Source organism: Acartia tonsa, chromosome 1, assembly GCF_053477335.1.
Source record: "Acartia tonsa isolate MP-2025a chromosome 1, ASM5347733v1, whole genome shotgun sequence".
In the NCBI taxonomy this organism is placed as follows: Eukaryota; Metazoa; Arthropoda; class Copepoda; order Calanoida; family Acartiidae; genus Acartia; species Acartia tonsa.
In genome coordinates this window covers 32266501-32288714 of record NC_137260.1, presented here as the reverse complement: position 1 = coordinate 32288714, position 22214 = coordinate 32266501, and the positions used below count along the sequence as shown (strand labels likewise).

General features: G+C 31.9%; 1 protein-coding gene across 4 annotated transcripts in view; it reads right to left on the bottom strand.

Moving 5' to 3' along the window:
- Positions 1-22214, bottom strand: part of LOC145330092 (uncharacterized) — a 75257-nt gene that overhangs the window by 3928 nt on the left and 49115 nt on the right. For all 4 annotated transcript variants that reach the window (XR_013883262.1, XR_013883263.1, XM_080174675.1 and 1 more), the window contains exons 2-4: positions 4414-6208; positions 1454-1633; positions 731-847 (exon numbers count right to left, since the gene is read on the bottom strand). Coding sequence is in view for 2 of the 4 variants with exons in the window: in XM_080174675.1 (XP_080030801.1) it covers positions 731-847; positions 1454-1633; positions 4414-6208 (2092 nt within the window). In the remaining 2 variants the exon portion in view is untranslated. The remainder of the gene's footprint in view (positions 1-730; positions 848-1453; positions 1634-4413; positions 6209-22214) is intronic.

Below are 22214 nucleotides of genomic sequence, written 5' to 3'. Positions count from 1 at the left end.
GTGCACCCCCCCTCCCCCATTCCTCTAGCTAAAAAACCTTGGGTACAAGAACAAAATACCTTGGGTTCCAAGATAATAAAAACTTTGGGTACCAAAATAAAAAATCTTTGTTACCAAAGTGAATTATAGAATTATGTTAATTAGTTCTGAGTGGAAACTAAAATATAAATACAAAGTCAGTGAGGACAATATTTGCTTCAAACAGAAATTTATTTTCTCAATTAGATAAATATACCTAGACGACAGTCAAATTAAAATGATTTTTGTATTTGTAAAAAGAATTACTATAATTGCAATAACCATATAAAAAAGTTCAGTGCAATTAATAGTTATTTCTCGCATCGTATTATAAACGGCTTTCCGCGGATATAGAATGTACAGAGATTAAAACTAGTTTTTTAGCCCCGAGGTGCCGAAGGCACCAGATAAAAAACTGGTTTTAATCTTATGATTGTACATTTTTATATTCGTAGAAAGCTGGATATAATACGATGCTAGACATAGTTTTTTCGTATGGGTGAGAACCGGATCCTATCCACCGGATTCGAATGAATACGAGAAAAAAATTTCACATTTCCAAAAATTGTATCAATTAAAATGTTCAAAAATATTACGTAGTTTGTGAAATAAAACAAATAAATTTGGTGATGTACAATAATTTATCGTCTATTGGCATATCCCTCTCGATCCCAGAAATTATTATATTACAGCTAAAAGCTTGAAACTATACCTGAGTAGAGAACCTAGCCCTGCAGGTGTCCAGAATACATCTGAAGGGTTTAGCCCCAACATGGGCAGTTATGTGCTTCTGCAACCAGCCCCGCGCTGAACTAGTAGCCCCATACACCTGCAATTAACATTTGTATTAAAGGCAGGTAATATCAATAAATCAATCATATGACATTTAGCACGATAGCTGAATTAATTTTAAGTAAGTTTTGTTTAAAACTTCGTGTCTTTCATATAGAAAAATTTGGACTAAAATAGTAAATATAAGTGGTATTATCTACAAATAACAAAAGATGATATTATATTTTACACCCCGTGTAAATGTAAAAATTATGGCCTCAAAATCCTCAAAAAAGATATTATCATGTTTAAATAAGGCCAAGAGTGAACAGAAGTAATTACTCTAAATAACAGCGTTACTAAGAGCATAACTACTATGGAAATAGGTAAGGTTGAATAATATCAAAATTACATTATTTGGCTTGAAATCAGAATATTATAAATAACATGTTCTTGTAGAATCATTTAAGCAAATTAGAATTTGCTACATATCCTATTATATAAAGTAGTTAGGGATGGTTTTAGGCAAAATTTTCTTTCCCTCCCTGTTGAATGGAGACCCTATAACTAGGGTCAAAAAGGACTTCGTTAAATGAAAAATACTTTTCAAGTTCCTTTTTACTTATTGTTGTTACAAAAACCTCAAATTTATTCTTAACATTACCTTACACCCCTCCCAGAGGCAAGTTAAGTTTTCATCCACAGTATGCTCAGGTTTCTCAGTGCCCCTGGCCCTACTGGCGGACCCCATCAGGGCTGTGCTGCTCTCCTTGAGGCCAAGGGCAAACTGGAGTAGGTTGTTGTTGTCACACACCTTCATGGCGGGAAGCCCCAGGTGTTCAGTCTAAAATAATAATAATATTCAAAGGTTTCGTGATTTTCATTAACAAAAATATAAATCTGATGAACTACATAGACAGGTACAGGTTAATTTTGAGACTTTTTGTAAAATTATTTTCATTTGATGAGAATAGGAACTTTTAATAAAACCATCCATAAAAGCGAAGCTTCACAAATCAGTCAAGACAAGACTGTCAAACCAATTTTTAAAATATTTAGTATTCATATTCATTTTGATATTTGATCTTGTCTGCTTTTAGGAGATTTTCATGAAAAAATTCCTCCATTGTTTTATTTTTTCATTTCTTTACACACATGTACATAAACATACACAAGCACTTTTATCCATAAGAAAAAATGAAAACTGGAAAATTAAATTAATGATATAATGAAAGTGCTTGTAAAGATGCTACGCGTCGAACAACGCCTAAAAATGTTGAGGAACTTGATTAAAATTAATGTCAAGGCATAAAATTCTTGAGCACAAAAGAAAACAAGGCGATAAAATTTAAAGTTTCGGGCCTAGGGAAATGCAGATAGAGACAAATTTTCTGGAAAATAAAATAACAGGGCAAAAACAGTTATTTTTTTAAATAGAGGACTTGTGACTAAAAAAATTATACTTCTGCCTTGACAGGGAGGAAGGGAAAACAGCACATTTCATAACCTCGTTATATTGTTCGTTGATTCAAAAACTTTGGGTACTTATAGTGAATTTTAATTAGTTAATTTTAAACTAGGAATAACCCAACATTTCAACCTAGGATTTTCATATAAATAAATTGGGGATGTATCAATTAATTGTCCATTGTCTTATCCCTTAAGATCTTTGCATACAACTAGATCTATGTTTTTTTATTTAGATATAATTCTTCACTATATCAGTATATATATATCTCTCTGCTTATGTGCAGGATGCACTACTCAATGCTTACACTCCCCCTCAAGTCCAGGAAATGGAAAGATGTTCCATAAGTCTAATCTAATTATCTAACTAGTATTTGAAGTGATGCTAGGCAGGTCAGTTCTTTGTGAACAAGAATTATTAGTAATTATTAATAATTGTATTATCATGGGGTATACTTTAAAACTTTTCATTGTTCCCAGAATTTGGAGGGTAAAATTTACATTACAGTTAGGGGAGGGGTGGTAACCTCTGTTTAACTTTTTGTTTGGGTAACAAACATGTTGTTCCGTCCTTTATGTAAAATATAACTTTATCAGTACGAGTGACCTATCCATGGATAAGGTATAGCCAACAAGCGAAATAAATCTAAAATAATATTGGAGGGGGGGGGGGGGGAAGATAAAAGGTCCTCTTTACTTAGTTTATTACGAATCGTTGCCTACCTAAGTCACGAAAAATCATCTGAAATTACCAAATATTTTTGTTTCGAATTAATTTAGTTGTTGGTTAGAGCTGATCCCTATCCCGGCACCTAATGCCTACACTCACCCTGAGGTCAAAGTTTAGATGACAAACACGAGGTGTAATCAACACAAAGGGAAAGAGACAGGTAAATAGAAACAAATTATGAATAAGAAGTATTAAACTAAGCTTAAAAAGTAAATACAGTTACATAACACTAAGATCTTATTTCTCCTTTTTTTTCTCCAAAGTACAACGCTCGAATTTAACATAATTATACTGATCACAAACACATACAACTGTACCAAAAATATACTCTAGATATTAATTACACTGTTATCTGTACTGAATGATTTTTAAAGCTATTGATCCAACTCAATCCAAGACTACTTTATCAAACTAACATCTTTGTACAGCCAACAAGCGAAATAAATCTAATATTATTTGGGGGGCAGAAAAAAAGGTCTTCTTTTCTTAGTTTACTACTGAATGACTTACTTTAAAGATTATCCATATTTTTGTTATCATTGCTTGGCATGAATAGACATAATTATCCTTGTAAGAACTTTTTGGCTAGATTAACCATCCCTTTATTCCCGATAAATGCGCACGAGGACAGATTTTAAGCATTTTTAGCATAAACAAGAAAAACTTTGATGTTTAAGATCTTATCCTCACTCACACACACACACACACAAGAGGAGAATGGCTTGAGCCCAAAGTTTGCAGAGTAAGTGTGGAAGTTGTAATGAAAGCATTTGTTTCAAGACAGATACCGAGAAAATTTAGAAGATTTACTTGCCAGATAAAACAGGTGATGAGTACAATTATTCTAATAACAAAAAATTAAATGTTTTTCATGTTGGGAGGAAAGTAGTAAACCCTCCACTAAAAAATTTAGTTTTCATAGAGAAATTAATTTGGGAGGGGTGGGGGTTTCCAGATGCGATTTCTCTTGGAAGGGTGGAGGTACCCTCTCTCACCATTATCACAAACCTTCGCTGGAAGCATAGAAAGCTTCACTAATAAGGAAAACCATTTCAGTCCAGCAGTTAGCGAGATTTTAAGCTACAGACAGACAGTCTGAATGCCTTGATTACGATACTCAAAAATATAAAAAAAACAGGTTTGTCAAGAATGAGATTTTTTCCTATCAAGTTTTCTTTTAATGTTTTGTCTCAGTCCCAGCCGTGAAGTATGTTTAGCGTGAAAAGGTGGACAAATATGTGAAAAAGATTCCGCATTTTTTCAATTAAAACTTGCTCTTTGACATCTTTATTATGTTAAAAATTCAAAGAAAAGTATAAAAAGAAAAATAAATAGTTTAGGTTCAAATGTGCTAAAGATAATTGCCTTATTGACAATCGGGTAAAGTAATTATAGAGCAAATATACTATTAACAATTTTTATCTTACCTTAAGATGATCAAGCAAGTAGAGATCCTCAACATCAAGTCCACAATCCTTCCATTTACATCTCATAAACACACGTTCAACAACTTTGGACTCATCTCCACCCTCTACCTCTTCCCCTTCGGGTGTTACAGTGCCGGAACTTCCATTAAATGTCGGCCTAGGCAGGCCAGCGACAGCTTTCATGCTGCCATTACATAAGCTACTGCTTAGTGTTGTCATGTTAGAGTCAGTCTTTTCAAATGCATCTATGGAATTGCTATTAGAGTTGATTATTATAGTTGATGATGATGTTAGCATTGTTGAAACAGTTGATGCTGAGGTTGATATTGATGGCGTTGACACTGGAGGCATTTGTTTGGCTGATGTTTCTTTGCCATTAGTTGCTCTGCTATCATCATCATTTACATTATTTTGGGAAGACATGGAGTGATCTTTATCGCAAGAATCTGTACTTTGGGAGGAAGATTCACAGATGTAGAGGCGCCCAGGAGGGGTAGCATAGCAAGGATACGCATCAATTTCATCCTTTTCATTTTGGAGTTGGAATTTAACCTTGGAATGATCAAACATGAGAATCTCATTGATTTTTCGTTTTGCCTTTTCATGCTCTATGTCCATATCAGAACCAATTAAAGATTTTATTTTCATAAAATCAAGATTCATTTTATCCAGGGTCTTTAGCTTTCCCTTGATAAGTTTATGTTTTTCATCAGGTTCAATTTTGGTAAGGGCACAAACTTCCCCATTCATCTTTTTCTCCTCTTTCAAGTGTTGGCCAGAAAATAATTCCGACTCCACTTTGCGCCATTTGGAATCTTCTTCATCCTTAATAAAGCATTTGCTTTCAAGATTATCCTTCCCGGCAGCACCATTAATTTTGAGATCATCTTTAGATTTTATCCTAAGCTTTGAGGCTGTTTCTGGCCGTAACAACAGGTTGTTTGAGTTTAGTTTAGAGCTGTGTAACAGCTTGTAATGGCTGCGCAATAGATTCTGACTAGCTGTTCCTTTCTTGTCAATATCATTGATATTAGCAATGCTATCAACAGTTTCTAATTTCACTTTTTTGCAAATTTTTTCTTCTAATTCAGAATCATTCCGTTTTGTACTCGTGGCAGTGTCGGTTGCAGAAATGGCGGACTGCTGCTGCTGCTCTATCTGAAGCTTGGCGGCAGTGCTAGGCAGTATGACGGGCGACTCTTTAGAGACTTTGGCACCTGAGGGTATTGTGGCAGTGATGGCTAGTTCAGTTGAGAACAGCCGTGGGGATAGGAAGCCAGATAGGTTTGATTCAGTTGAGATACTTACACTTTGTGGCAGTTGTAGGCTAGACACTGGAAGCATGTCACAGTCAAGCTCCAGACATGGATAAGTTCTGCGACGTCGACGTTTTCTTGTCGCATGTTGTTTAAGGCTATCACACTGAATTAGGTCGGCACTCTTTGTGCGTGACAGTCTTGAATGTATTTTGCTTGCACTAAAATTTGAACTTGCTATGCTGCGGCTGCAGGAGAGTGACACAAAAGCTTGGGAAGAATTATTACTAGGGTTCTGCACATTATAATTGGCGAAGGCAGCGGGACTAGAGAAGATACAGATGGGCGTGGAGTTTTTCCCTCCATTTTCGTCAGTAAACGACGGCGGTTTTGCGTCGTTTTGTGTTGAGTAGGAGGTAGGACTAGGCGTGCTTCGAGGATAGTCGGAGGTCTCCTCCTCGGAGTGGAGCCGCGAAGAGAAGTCTCCATTTTCGCTGGAGGCTGACTGGGTCTCGGAGGTGCCCGGGCTTTCTACTCCACTGAAATAGAAAAAAATCATTAGTTTTTCTTTTCTCAAAAAAATACAGAAATATGGACATATGGGATAAATGATAAAAATCAATATTTCCTCTCTGAACTTGGAAAAGAATAGTTTGTCCTCAGTTTACTTATCATTTCATGTTCATGTCATTATAATCAAATCAATCTAATTTGATTGAAACTACATTCTTCTTATATCGTTTATTGTATGAATATCTAATTCATAAATATTACAGTTAAATTGAAGAGAAAAAAATCATTAAAAATTGTTTCTTAGATAGATAGATAAGACATTTATTTAGTGACATTATAGTCATTAAGTCAAATTGAAGAAAAAAAATCATTCAAAATTGTTTCTTTTTTTCTTTGTTTGAAATATAAATGCAAAACAATAAATGTGAATTCTAAGTAACATCTTAACAAATTAATACAATTATTTGGGTACTTGCTTACATGTGGTAGACTGGAGCACCGAAACCCCCCCCGCTTAGTTTTGACAAAAATCAAAAATAAGGGGGGGGTAGTTTTTTAATGTCTGGAAAACGGCAAGGAGGAAAAGGGCTCAGCAAGGCAAAGACTTAACCCCCCCCTTAATTTTGAAGAAAATCAAAAATAAGGGGGGGGGTAGTTTTTTCACTGTACAACACGCCAGAAAGTTGAGTGAGGTAAATCAAGAAAATCCAGTATACCAGAGGGGAAACCTTATTACAGGGATATTCATGTTTTGGGGCATAATTTTCTTATTTATTGACTGATTTTAGTAATTGATGTATCCCTGAACAGAAAATAAGGAGGAGGGGGGCCAGTAAAAGGTTTTAATTTTGCGCAAAATTAAAACCTTTTACTGGCCAAAGTCAATAAATAAGGAAATTATGCCCCAAAACATGAATATCCCTTTAATAAGGTTTCACTCTGGTATACTGGATTTACTTGATTTACCTCACTCAACTTTCTGGCGTGTTGTACAGTGAAAAAACTACCCCCCCCCCCCTTATTTTTGATTTTCTTCAAAATTAAGGGGGGGGGTTAAAACTACCCCCCCCCCCTTATTTTTTATTTTTGTCAAAACTAAGCGGGGGGTTAAAAAACTACCCCCCCCCCCTTATTTTTGATTTTTGTCAAAACTAAGCGGGGGGGGGGGGGGTTCGGTGCTCCGGTCTTCACATGTAAGCAAGCACCATTAATTGTAAACAATTATCAGCATTCCAATTGATTGTAATAACATTAGTTAAATACAAGAGTGGATTTCTGTATATTAACTTCAAAATACCAGCTACAACAAGAATTTTTTTTTTTTTTTTGGGGGGGGGGGGAATTAATTTATCATCATTTATCCTTTTCACAAAGTCATCAGAAAACGACACTATTAGTACATTAGAATAAAATATCTTTTAAAAATTGGACTACAAAATATTAAATTCTTCAGTCCTAATAAAACATAGTGATTAGTTCGTGTATCTAACTATACATAGTGGCACGAACCAGGGAGGAAGGGGACATTTGTATTGTAAATTTTACTGGTACCTAAAGTTTTATAAATACGTTTTCTCATTCGTTGGCGTAAAAGTTTTCGTTAGCAGTTTCCACACTTTTCAATCAAACAATTGTTATCTATCGAAGGGGTAATTTTGTTTATCATTAAAACCAAGATTCTCTTAATATCCCTGGGTGCGTCGCCATAATAAATTGGTTCAATTAAGTTAAACTGACAACGTCCAGGGGTTTTTAGTAATGAATGCTTGGAATTAAAAATAATGGATGTAGCATTTGAATGAAGTCAAAACAATCCTTATATAAAAGCAACAAGATGCCTGTCTGACTAGTTAAAGATCTTGCGAGACTGATATAGTTCTCCTTTTCTTTAAAGGAAGAAGGGACAATCATTAAGTCAACTATTTTAGAGACCAAATCTATTTTATCCCCTGATGACAATACAAATTATCTTTTTAAAGAAATTTTTCCAATTTCATTCTATCCATTTTGTAAAGGATTTTGATGAAGCAAAATTCTTGGATTAAATGCAGCTCAACCATATCAAGAAAAATATGGTCCCCGATTTTTAAATGGAAGATTTTTACAATGAATTTATTAAATTCAGTCGGAAAGGCTATTTCACAAATGCGGGTTCATACTTCAAATATCAACCTTTGCATGAAGATTCATGCAAAGTTTAGACATAATTTAGAAAGCGTAGAATTATGGCATTAATGCAACTATCCTATTACATTGGGAATGGTGATTCATAGGAAGATAAAGCATTCTTAGATAATCGAACCATTTCTATGTACTTAATTTTGATATTTTTATACTGAGCTTGATCTTTAAATCATTTTAGTGGCGATTCAGATCGGGGCGCGCCAAAATTTCAGCCAATCACAGCGCTGCATTTTGAAAATGCAGCGCTGTGATTAGATGAAAGTTTAGCGCGCCCCGATCCAAATCACCCCTAAAATGATTTAAAGATCAAGCTCTGATAACTATACATTTATTATTATCCAAAGCGCAGTTATTCTATGTTATTTATTATTCGTTTCTAGATAAGATTTCTTAAACCTTACTCTTATGGATGTAGTCATTCTTTTATTTAAATAATTTTGAAAAAAACTTAAAGTATATCTAACTAAAACGCTATTGAAATGCATCTTGAATTTTACATAAAGAGAATAAAAATAAATCTAAATATTCTTAGTGATAGGGCTAGTTATCAATAACTAGGATATTTTTGTTTTGTCCTTTTAAATGGGGGTATTTTACACCCCCTATCGTGAAAGGTGGCGCGCCGGCAACACACCTTTTCTTTGCAATGCAATCATGCAATCAACATGACAACCCATAGAGTAATTATCCAATACTATAATAAATGTTTTCACTCAAAAGTTTTTTTATGAACTATCGAATCCCTCCTCCAAATTTATTTATATTCTTTCCCCTGCAGGTGGCTCTATCCTTATGGTACCTCTACCTTTATCCTAACTTAACCTAACCTACAATAATCATTATTAGTCCAAAAATCTTTGATAATACAATTTTTGTCGGTTGATGTGCTATTTTTGAGCATAATTGTCCTTGCTATGCACATGATATGTCTATAATTTACTTTTATTATAAATTACCATTCTAATTGTAATTAAACTGAGAACTGCATAAGAATTATAAGGCATATTGCAGAAAAAAACAAGGTTGACAACATCCATTAGTAACTTAGTCCATAAACATTAAACTTAACTATTTAATAAAGAACCACGCTTTGAGTATAGATTTAACCAGCCAATAAATTAAATTCTACATTTTAGGAAAGCTTTCCATAGCACTCAAGATGGTTTTAGGCTATTTTGGTTGGTTGTAGGCTGTTTATCGTCGAAACAGCCGAAAAGAGTAAATCTATATTTGTGTGCATCTCTGACATTTACAGTCTGCTTTCAGTGTTGCTAAAGTACAGATGGATATATAAAATCATAGAGTAGCTTCGCTCCTAAAAATAATTATTGTGCAACAATAAAGTCAGCCAAGAAATGTGTATACTACCTTTCTAAACAACAAAAGTTACTTTTGCTAGCACAAAAGGATTAAACATTTCATTTTTGAGCTGTTTCCCACTTAATTGGTTATAAGTAGCGTCGCTACTTAATAATTCACTTTTCTGTCCATGTTTTCTTATGATATGGGCAAAATGTGATTTCTTGGCTGCTATTTCAGATAATTTGATATACCCTTACTAAAAAGCATCCAGAATACAATTAACTTGGTAAGTAGTTTTTTTTCAGCCATGATACAAATAACATATTTTTTTACATAAAGTTGAAGGTAAACAGGAAAAAAATCACGAAACCTTATAATTTTTACCACCGACTGTTGGCGGTTGGTCGATCGTTCATAAGCCCGGACATTATGCATTTGATGCGCTGATGGTAAATTTTATTCTGTAGAAATTTAAAGATCTTGAAAGTCAGATTTTTTACCTCAAAAGCAATGAAAGTAGAAAACAATACCTTTTCTATTTTCTAATTCTTCTTGCATTTAAAAAAAAATATCGCTTTATCCCAGAATACTGCACTGCAATGTAATGCAATGCCCTTTTGCCCAGTTCTAGTTTTAAGAATTGTCAAATGCCAATAAAGAAATTCTCATGAAAGTTATTTTATTTTATTGTTTCTTTGTAGTTTGAAAATTTTTGTAAATCTGTATTTATTGAAACAAAAATACAATCTTTCAACAATGTTTTAAACTTAAGGGAAAATGAATAAAATTAAATCATAATACATATATTCCCCCCCCCCCTCCCCACCAAAAAATTTAGAACAATGGAAAATAGGTATGACAGAAAATTGAAAACAAAAGTTATAAACAAACTTTACTTGATTCAAAGAAATAACAACCGCTAAATTAATATGCTTATAAGAAGAAAGGAAGGGAATGGAGATTGGGCTGTTTAATATACTAGTCCCTAGAGTCTTGAATCATAATTAGGGATCTACCAATTTATAGTCTTATCCCTTTAGATCCCTGGCTTATAAGTGTGTGAGAATGAATGAGAAATGAAGCATAAAAATGGTTATCACTGTCTCCCACACCTTCAAATTTAACAATCATTAACAGATTTTCATTTTAATCCTATTATTTTGCTATAAATGTGAAATATTTTTATATAGTTTTTCGTTTTAATACCTATGCCTTATGCATCTTATTATGGTTGGTTTTTATTTCATTTTATATAAACCTAATAGTTCGTTATTATTCAAAGAATTTTTAAGGAGCAAAAATAATCTTAAGTTCACTAATTAGCCCCAAGTATGATATGATCATGTTAGATCTTATAATATCATCTTTAATAAAAATAAATAATATGTTATGGCATAATAAAAGCTGACCAGGTCAAATTGTTATTTTTTTTTCATCAAATCTACCAGCTATACTTTTTCCACAGTACATACACATGACAAGGACATTGATATGCATATGATCATTAAATGTACAAAAAAATAATATTAAACAGAAAAATAAAAACCCAAGGCATCTTGAGGGATAAGAGACATTCAAGGATAAATTAAAGTACATCCCCAGTGATTTTAACAAAATTACCCCTTCCGCAAATCAAAGTTATTGTGGAAAAGTTCCGATAATAATATTTTGAAACAATCAATGAAGTTTTGATAACATACCAAGAGTTTTAAGCAATCGAATGAGAGAGCTTAAAAATATAACTTAGTATATCATAATATTTTACAGTACGATTGTCCCCTTCCTCTCTGGGAAAGCCACATGACTCTCTGTTTAAAAAATACATACAACTGACATATTAAGTTAAGAGTAGAGTATCATCGCTTCAACTAAATTGAGCATGCATGTCACGATTACGAGTTTTACAAGCAAGACTTTTCAACAATATCCACAGTTTTTTAATTTGATCATTAAATAAACCACTCCGTTGTAATTGAAAGTATATTAAGAAAAGAAAGGTTTAATTTATCAGGAATAAGCAAAAATTAGCACAATAAAGGAAAATGCTTTTTTCAAGTACTATTTCTTCTCAAAAGCCGACTAATTGAAATAAACTGGTTTTGATATTCTGGATTTGATATATGTAGATTGACTATGTAAACCTTATGTCCTAGGGTATATCTACTTTTATTTCTTTATGTATCCACGTACAACTGACTACAAACCCATAATAGAAATGTAAAGTTACATTCGACTATCTTCAACCCCTTAAAGCTCTAAACCCATCGGGGCTTCTAAAATAGTCATTAGTCTAGCCAAAATAAATGGGATAATGCTATTCGAATTTTCTTTCCTCTCTTACTTCTCTTTTAATAGTTTTTCCCTCCTCCCCAAATTTGTGAGTGTACCAAATATATTTAACTGTTCAATATGAAACAGTAATCTTCTCCGTAATACACATAGATTAAATGATATAAGGAGAGAAAGGTAGGTTATTATACACTTTTGCACCTAAGCCTAACAATCTTAAATAAATTAATTATAAATCTGAATATAATGATGAGTTGAGATCTTTTAAATGACTGGAAAACTTAGGCGTTTTTGGTAGAGTATACAAAGAAAATAGCCAATATATGTAACCAATGAAAAAGCTCATAGAAATTTCTACAAGAAAATGGCAGCTGCCACCGAGCCATATAACGCTTATGGGTTCTTTAAATCTAACATATTCCATTTTATGTATGTAAAGCTAAGAAAACTAAGGAAACTCATAGCCTAAAAAATTGTATAGAAATTTGCCTACTGTTAATATTCTCTAAGAATATTATTTTAAGTTGACACATCTCTGTACTAAAACTTTACCACTTTTACCACAACCCGAAGCTCAAATCCTCGACATATTAGTCAGGGGTAAAGGTACAATAACAAATTGGCAATTTAAATTTTTGTTTTGAAGAAAAAAGTAACAAAAAATGGAAAAGATTTTTTCTAAAGATGATTTTTTTAGAAATTTTTCTCATCCAAAATAGAGTATAACCTTCCCTGTGACTTTAATAAGCTTCTCCGTAAAGAGAATATCGGTTCAGCGGATAGCGACTTTCAGACACACACAGACAGACATCCTGTTAATTTAATATAAGGATAAACCATTTGTATATTACTTTTGTACTAGCTTTTTAATATTATACTACATTAGGTTTAAATATCTCTAGAAAAATCAGATTCCTGACACTTCATTAATAATAACACAATAATGTCTTTATTCCTTATATAATAAATGAATGTAAATAATAACCAGAGTTTGCCAAAGACAGCATGACAGTTATTTAGTTATTTGAATCATATCATGTTTGTTTAAAACTTCAGAATATGTTTTCTGTGTTATTTTTCCAAAAAACTTAATCATGAAAACTTAAAAATCTAGGAATCGAACTAGCACCCCAACCATTAAGCAAATCTTGATGAAACTTGATAAAAGTATGAAGAATATAAAAGTATTCAATCCCTGAAAATTTCAGCCGTCTATCTTGAATAGGAATTGAGAAAATCATGAAAACTTAAAAATGTAGGATTCGATCTAGCACCTCAACCAATTGACGAATCTTAATGAATCTTACACAAATATTTTGTCATTCCAATACAAGTCCAAGTTCCATGTTTTTGGCACATATTTATATTGTTTAGTAGCGAAGCCACTTAATAATTCTATCCGTCTGTACGTCAGTCACTCCGTAACGAGTTCGTGGAAATTTGTAGGCTGCTATTTAAGATAAAACGCTGAAATTATAGCCGAATTCAAAAGTCAAGGATATTTATTCTTATGAAGTTTTCGTGATTTTGTTACATGTCTGAACACGTGCTTTGTACATTTTTCCATCCATTATGTGTTGTGCTTTGCAAATTATGGATGTTATCATCCTTGTTAAAAATGGCGTGTACCATATTTGACACCCAGATATTGTAAATGACATACCTAGAAAATAAGAAAATACATCAATAATGATTGGAATAAAGATCCAACAGATTTTAGATTCATTATATATAAGAAGTAAGACAATTTAAAATAGCACTGCAACATACAAACAAACATATATTTTCTAAAAAAAAAGAACCTATAGAACATATACAGTAAATAAGGTGTAATTTGGATTTTGTAATTGTCTTTCAAGATAATTGACAGAATTTATGTAATTTGATAAAATTTACTTAAATAAAACAACCTTATATAATGTTATCAAAATTGCTGTTAAGAAAAACTTGATAATACAAAAAATAAAAGGTTTTTTTTGGGCCATTATTTATTTAATGATAAAATCCAATCATATTTGCTAAATGAGAAGTATAAGACATCTTGTTAGAGCTTAAATATATGTGTAGGGGGATGCTTGGGGGGAGGCATATTAAGAGCACAAGTAATGGGGTTGGTTTGTCTAAAGTTCGGCCTCTCTGAAAACTACCTCACCTTTGTTTTGCACCCATTTAAGAACCCCCTGACTAAACTTACCCCCCCCCCACTGCCCCAACCCCCTTTATTGTGTGTCCTCCGCAAATACAATCAGATCATTCACTTTGTTCAAGTCAAAACCAAAATACAAATAACTTTCGGCACCTCAACCACATTTTACACAAATTTGAAAAACCATAACAGCAAGTTTTGCTTAATGTTAGGGCTTATTGTTTAAAGGGATAGTTCTATGAAGTGTATTTAAAGAGTTAAGGTACTTAGAGTAGTGAACTTTTATATGTCTTAGTAGAATATATTAGGCATTGGATAGATATGATTATATGTTAAAGAATTTTTAACATTGACCAGACCAAACTTTTTTTATTTGACAATATCGAAAAAAGTTAAAGAGATTTGCCACATAATTTTAGATAATCTTTTTTCACATATTTCACAAGAGTTATAAAAAAATTGAACAGGGGTTCCCCTTGGGACAAGTTACTTAAAAAACATAAAAAATAACGTCCGGTTCACTATAGGACAGGTTTTCTATAGATTCTTTTTTAAAAAATAAAGAAAACCGTCCGGTTTACTTACAATATACACATTATCTCACGCGGAAATACCAACTAACCATACAACATATATATATATAAAAAGACCATTCTCATGTAATTTATGTTGCAAATCACTAACTCTTTTAGATATTGTCAAATAAAAAAAGTTTGGTCAGGTCAATGTTAAAATTCTTTATTACAATCATATCTATCAAATGCCTAATATATTCTACTAAGACATATAAAAAGATCACTACTCTAAGTACCATGCTGAATATTTTATTGGTCATTCTTTGTTGTTATGTGTATTTTGTTGTATAAAAAGTTTAAAGTTCTATTAACTAGTAAATGCTATTTATTTATGACAAAAAAGTTTTTGCCATATATAACACGCAACGAAGTTGAAAATAAAAATGAAAAACTCATTTTTTAAGGAAAATCCCTGGTAAAATCTCTTAATTTTAATCAATAACTTTATATTATGCACTACTACGTTATTCAAAATAGGAAAAACTTACAGTTCACTATTTTTTTTTAAATGCACTTCGTGAAACTATCCCTTTGCTAATTGGATGGAAATTTAATCTTGTAAAGTATAATTTCATTTGTTTTAGATTTCCTTCTGTCATGAAATGAAAACTGAAAGTTTTCAATAATGAATGTTGTGAATTAAAATTGAAATTGTAATCTCTATGAATAGGTGGGATGAATTGAAATCTGTAATGTATGTTATCACGTCATGCATATGAAATAGATCCCTTTTTAACCCTTAACAGTCGGGCCCCTTGCCGCACATTAATCGGTCGGGGGGGAGGGGGAGGGGGGCGTTGAACCCCCCTCTATTATCTTAGTTCCTATTAGAGCTAGAGGGCTAAATTCTTTTGTGTAAGTCCCCTGTTTGATAATGAATTTCCGACCTTAAATAATTCAAAGTCAATTTTCGCTCCTTCACCCTTTTATTTAACAACCTTTGTTTTTAGGTCCTTTTTTACTTAAAAATTTCAAACGGCTGTAAATGCAGAAAATGTTTATCTTTATGTAAATTTTATATTAGAAATATCAAACTATAAATTTCAGCGGCCGCAGCTGTACTAGGCAGCTGCCAGCCGCCGCAGTCGGCGGGAAAACGGCAGCGGTTCTATATGAAATTTTAATATGTTATGTAGACATGTAAGTAAGTTTTTAAGTTTAAAATTTGAAGTCTCTAAGTTAAAAATTGCGGCCACAGGAGCGTTTTAAAGATTTCTGGAGACCTGCAGAATCAGGACCTGCAGGATCATAGCTGAAACCTGAAATTGACTTGAACACATGTATTTAATATTAGGAGGTACTACTAGAGAATATTTTATTATTTTGGTAAGATGAAATGCTTTGTTTAAGTCAAAAAAAATATTTTTGCTCTTTACCTGGATGACCCTGCCAGGTTTGCGGGCATCCTGTGCCCGCCAGGATTGAGATATTCAAAAAATTCCAACTCTCAGCTATGTGTCATACCCACACTTAAAAAGTCACGCAGTTTGGGCCCTTTTCTCTTTCACACACAGAAAATGAGATAGAAAAAACTGGAGGGGGGGGGGGCGTTGAATGCATTCAACGCCCCCCCCCCCCCCGACCGTTAAGGGTTAAAATCCTTGCATTAATTCAAGACATAGCGGGATAAAGCATCTATGAAAAAGAATCCTTTGAGTTATGTAAATCATCCAGATTTTTTTTATAATATTCATTTCATTATTTTAACATAGTTAGGTCCAAAACTGCAGGGCCGAGGTCTTAAGGGATAAGACTATAGATTATGCTAAGCAAAATTACCTTTTCTTTATTTCAAGTTATTAACAATATTGGTTGGAAAGTTTTGAGATTTCTAATTTAAACCAACCAATCAAGATTGAAAAAGATTTATGAGAATGAGACTTAATATGTAGTTCTAAAATTATTTAACTCTCTGTTTCCGTTTTATTCAATTCATTTATATCCAACTAAGACAAATTGTACAGCTAAAATAAAACAAAACTATTTTGCTAAACTTATCCACCAGTCTTACCCGAATCCTAATACCTTTATCTTCTATGAGTAGATGTGCACTTTTTTTCTGGGCGGGGGGAGAAGATCATTTTCACATTTTTTTAGTGCACACAAACACAGAATGATATAGAATTACTACAAAATTGTGTTCATCAGATGATATCACTTAAAAATCTAATACGCAAATATAAATCTAAAAAGTTTATATAACAGTGCAATTTATAAACACTATGCTAAAAACAGCAAAGATATATTTTCAAATAGAGTTAAATCCATTAGTTTTTTCAGTTAGTTCTATTTTCCGAGGATGCTATCCAGCGCAGAATTTACTACCTGAACACTTTTCTATAGAATATTTATAAGCACGCACCCACTGATGATTATAAATGCATACAGTTCATTTTTTTAACAATTGTGCTACTTTACCATGGCTAGGAATAAATATATAACCCTAGATGGCAAATTAAACAATCATATTTAGTCACATTTAATTCAATCCCTTATTAGGAGAGAGTGGCGAAATTTTTGGACAACTAATACTATGGTCTGATTGTTCCTACACTGTGTTCCTATTGGTCCCATCAAGGTATTGGACATCTAGACGTTCTATATTTATTTTATTAGGCTTTCTATGCAAATTTAATTTGAAAGTCTATTTATGTAGACTACTATTTTACCCTCTCCGAGTCCCAATAGATAATCTTTCATAAAAAGACATAATTTACTAAAAATTATCTGTAAATTAATTAACAATTTTTCTTATCTTTTTATTACCTGATAAGGTATCAAATAAGATATAATATTGAATCAAATTGTTGATGAAATTAAATCATCTGAAGGTTATCTTTAACAAGCACAATCTAGTGCAAAATCAGCAGTATCTATTTCCATGAATATCAGGTTTATAAGAGATGATATATTTTATAATCAATTTATCATTTATTGATCCTTAAATATAAATAAGGTTTTTTGTTTTCCGTCAAGATATCTATAAAAATGTAATAGTGTAGAGATGGAACGCAAAATCGCCGTAAAAAAATTCCTCCTTGTTTTATATATGTAAATGCCTAGCACCTTATTTCCAGAATGAATATATGTATAGTGTATAGTTATCTTGTTGATCTCTGCCCATGCCTGCATAATATTCACTTTTACACTACAAATACGGGGTGTGTTCCAAAAAGACGGTAGTTAAAACAAAAAAAAAATAACAAGTGACCCATAAAAATATTTTATTATGACGAAGAATGTACGGAGTCACAAATTATTAGTGTATTCCTGTAGAATGTCAAACTTTTCCACAATACAGGGTGTCCCAACATTTATATACTGAATACAACAGCCAAGTCCTACACGATAGAGGTTGTCTAAAAATAAAAAAAAATATCTTTCTTTTAAGGAATTTCTTTCCTATGACAACGAATAAATGGTGTCCTATTTACCCATGCCAGTAATATTAATTTATGTAATATGTAGAGAAAACTGTCTATGAACATTTCTTTGTGGCCACCCTTTACAGATATACTTTTTTTATCTCTCTGCATTAGATATTACATAATATTATCTTTTCAAATCCAACTTTACACTCTACAGACATGATATATTTTTATTGAAAATCTAATGAAAAAAGTAAAAATAATTTACGGTCAACAAAATATTCAAATCACGAAATTAACGGACTGAAATGACAGACAGAATAAACATCGTGATTTGTATAGTTGCTTGGCTACTAAAAAACATCTCGAATCTAAAAATTAAAGATAAATAAAGTGATAACAACATATAACAACAAAATATTATTATTTATTCATGGAAAATTATAGATGTAAATAATAAATTAAATTGTAATATCAGCAATAAAAAGTCTAGCTAATTACTAATTCATACAAATAACACGCTTCTAATACAATAAATCAAATTTTCATTTTGTTTATTTCTTTTTGTTTTATCATAGAATACTAAGAAATTAGACGAAAAATGTTTCTTGGCTTAAAAAGTAAAGATAAGCCTGGAAATTAAACTGGTAGGTACCCAAAGTTTTATAACAAAATTAGGGAATAGTCCCTTTCGTAACATCGCCCCATAAGGGGCGATTCGTCGTATTTTTAAAATGGCTTTTTATAGGTTAGGTTAGGTTATATTGGAATAGGTGATTGCCCCACAGGGTTAGGTAATTTGCTCCTCAGGGTTAGAAACCCCCGCAGGGGCTAGAAATAGGAGAAAAGCTACTGTGAAAAATACGAAGAATCGCCCCATAAGGTGCGATGTTACAGTAGAGTGATTACTCTTATAATTCTATTGATGTTACGAAAGGGACTATACCCCAAAATTATTTTATACATTGGCTCAAAAACTTTGGGTGCACTTGAGGAATTTTAATTGGTTAGTTCTAAACTAGTAGTGTCCAAACTTTTCAACCAATAATTTTAAGCTACAGAATGTGTGAACATTATAGGTGATGTATATTTATTTATCGTCCATTGTCTTATCCCTTAAGAATACTCAAAATTAAAGTAATATAAAAAGTTCAATGTAAAAAATGGCTTTAATATAATTTTATGTGTTTTGTATTATCAAAAATAAGCTAACTAACTTTTCATCTTTTGTTGAATGTTTTATATACATAGTGAGTATGATGAATATGATAATTTAAGTTTATTGACACCAGAACATCATAAATTAGACTAGGCTGTATCATTTTTAAAAATTATTTTCATTTTAGACATACATATATTATCCTTACATAAAAGTAACATGATGTCTGTCTGTCTGTATGAGTGTGTGTCGCTCAGTATGAGTGTCTGTCTGTTGCTTAAAATCTCACTAACAACTGGACTTTTTTTTAAAAAATCATTAAATTGATAAAATGTGTTTCAATTTATGATATTATTTATACAGATTTTGTTGTTTATTTTGTACCTAAAACTTTTCTTACTGACAGATACACAAACATTACGACAAAAAGAGTCTAGAACTAAAATATAGATATTTTGTTTTTATCTGATCCTTAACTTTTTTTATTTATAGTTTTCCCTTATAGTGAATCTTTGTAGTTGTAATGGCGAACTAAGTCAAATGTATAATTGAAACAAAACTATTGTCTTTGTAAATGGGTAAAAAAGTAGGAATGTATAAAAAGACGGTGTGTCGTGTCGGTGACCTCCCCAACAAACAGACAATCATTAAACAAATAAAAAGTCATGTCATAAAAAGTGAGTGAGTTATGGTGAGGGTATGTTTACTAAAAGTTTAGTATTAATTAACAGTTAATCGGTGAAAAAGCAAACAAAATAAGATAAGAAATTAGGTGACATTTTTATTTAAAATAAAAATCAGTTGTTTTTCATGAAAACATTCACCTACCTGTTTTAAATCAAAATAAAATTACTGTCCTTGCTACAGACATTCAAACCTCATAAATAATGATAGGTAATCTGAAATTCACAAACATCCCAATACTTTGCCAGATGGACATCCAATAACTGCATAGAATGACTGGAAATAATTTCTTAATTATACAAATGCCTCTCTTATAATATTGTATATTGTTATCCTAAGAATAATTATTCCAAAAATCAGATGAATATGATAATTATATCATACAAAAAATTTTTGTCAAAAAAGTTTAAAATCAACATGTCTTAAAAGACGTATGGCTTTCTGGTAACGATTATAGAGTTGCTACACTTTCTAAATCGGACCTAACTGTTATAGGAATCATCAAGCAAAGTTTGAAATCGATAAGACAATTCAGACATGTCTAATTTAACGAAAAGGGCTAACTGTTACGAGCGGACCGACCTTAATTATAGAAATGCTTTGCCTTTAAAAATAAAAGCATTCCATCCAAACGTCTTTTCAATTTGAGTAAAGGCAAACTTATTTTAAGATGTACCCAGTCATTTTCGTTTTTCTAATTTAAGTTTATTTTCCTTGAAAGCACACAATCACATTTGTAATTCTTGCCGCTAAGGCTAAATTTTGTATTTCATTTCACCGTTTAATCCGAGACAATTTGTCTTTCTTATCAACTTAAAATTGGTAGGAAAACTTTCTTCTCCTTGTTCGCTTCTATATACCATTCCCCCATTAAGTAAATATTTCTTTCTTTTTTTCCTATTTTATTAAAAAAATTCTTGTCAGCGTACAAGAAAAAAAACTTAGTTTGTAGACTCCTTGGTATTTATTTTTTAAAGACACTTTATGAATGTTACTCAAAGCTTTATAAATATATGTTTAAAACTGATTAATTGCCTAAATCTATTTATATAACATATATTAAATGATTTGTGGCGTATTATCAGTAAATAAATGTCAATAATTTGCAAAATATACATTTTAACCAGTTTTTAACATTATCTTTGTATTAAAATTTAAAACAGATACTATTACTTAAATTTAAAATGTACAAATTACTTGTGGCTTGATTGAAGTCGGAGAAGGGAGATATTTAGATATCTCCACATAACTATTCCTTGGGGGTCATATCTTTAAGGGGGTAAACAACCCTACTACTACCTAAACTAAAACCTATCCTGGACCAATACTAAACTCCCTCAGAGGTTACAAATCCATAATGATACTTTCTTCTCAAAAACTATTAAAATATTTCCGAGCAACTTCAAAATTTAATTTAGAATTTTGTTTGGCAAATTTATTGTAAATAAATTAAATCATTGCTTAAAATTTCCTAATTCTGTGCTACAGTGAAGCTTGACTATATTTGACTGCATTGAAGTAAAAATTTTGCTCTAAAAGTTGAGCAATTATGAATTGGGAAACTCTTTTACCAAGTTACATAAATGGGGTGCATTTATTTATTGCACAAAATACAGGGTAAAGGGATAGACGAAGAAGTCAAAATTGTTATATTTGATTTGCCACCGAATTCTTTTACCTTTTTTTCTCGCCAAAACAATTTTCAATCATCTGAGATAAACTTTTTTTTCATAAAAATTTCCCTTATATTTTCACTTTGCATTTTTTTTTTTATTATTGACATGTTTGAAATATTCCAACTCCACCAAAAAAAAGTGTCAAGTGAAAATATAAGGGAAAAAAAGTTTTTCTCAGATGATTAAAAAATTGTCTAATTAGGCTAGAAAAGACCAAAAAAATTCGGCGGGAAACGGCGGTTCTCAGAGGGAGCGGCGGTTCCGCCGCCGTTTCTTCACAGTTTCATATTGGACCTATTTAAAGCAACTGCCATGACAAATCTCAGAGCTGTAACTCTTATTTCAGTTGAGTTCCTTTAACTTTTAGTTTTAGTTTTAAAAAGTGTCACTTCCGCCCCCTCCTTATACGAAAGTTATAGGTATTTTTCATGGTAAAAAAAACTATTAAAATTTATAAATACTTTTATCCCAGATAAAAGTGCATTGTACAATCAAACTAAAATAGTTTTAGCTGATATCATACATAATACATGTGTATAGCTATCTGATGACCTATTTTTAAAAGTTTCAGGGACATATTACTAGCGAGGATTGGAAGTGACATTCAACTATTATAATAATTTTAAATCGGTTTTTAAAGCTATGTAGT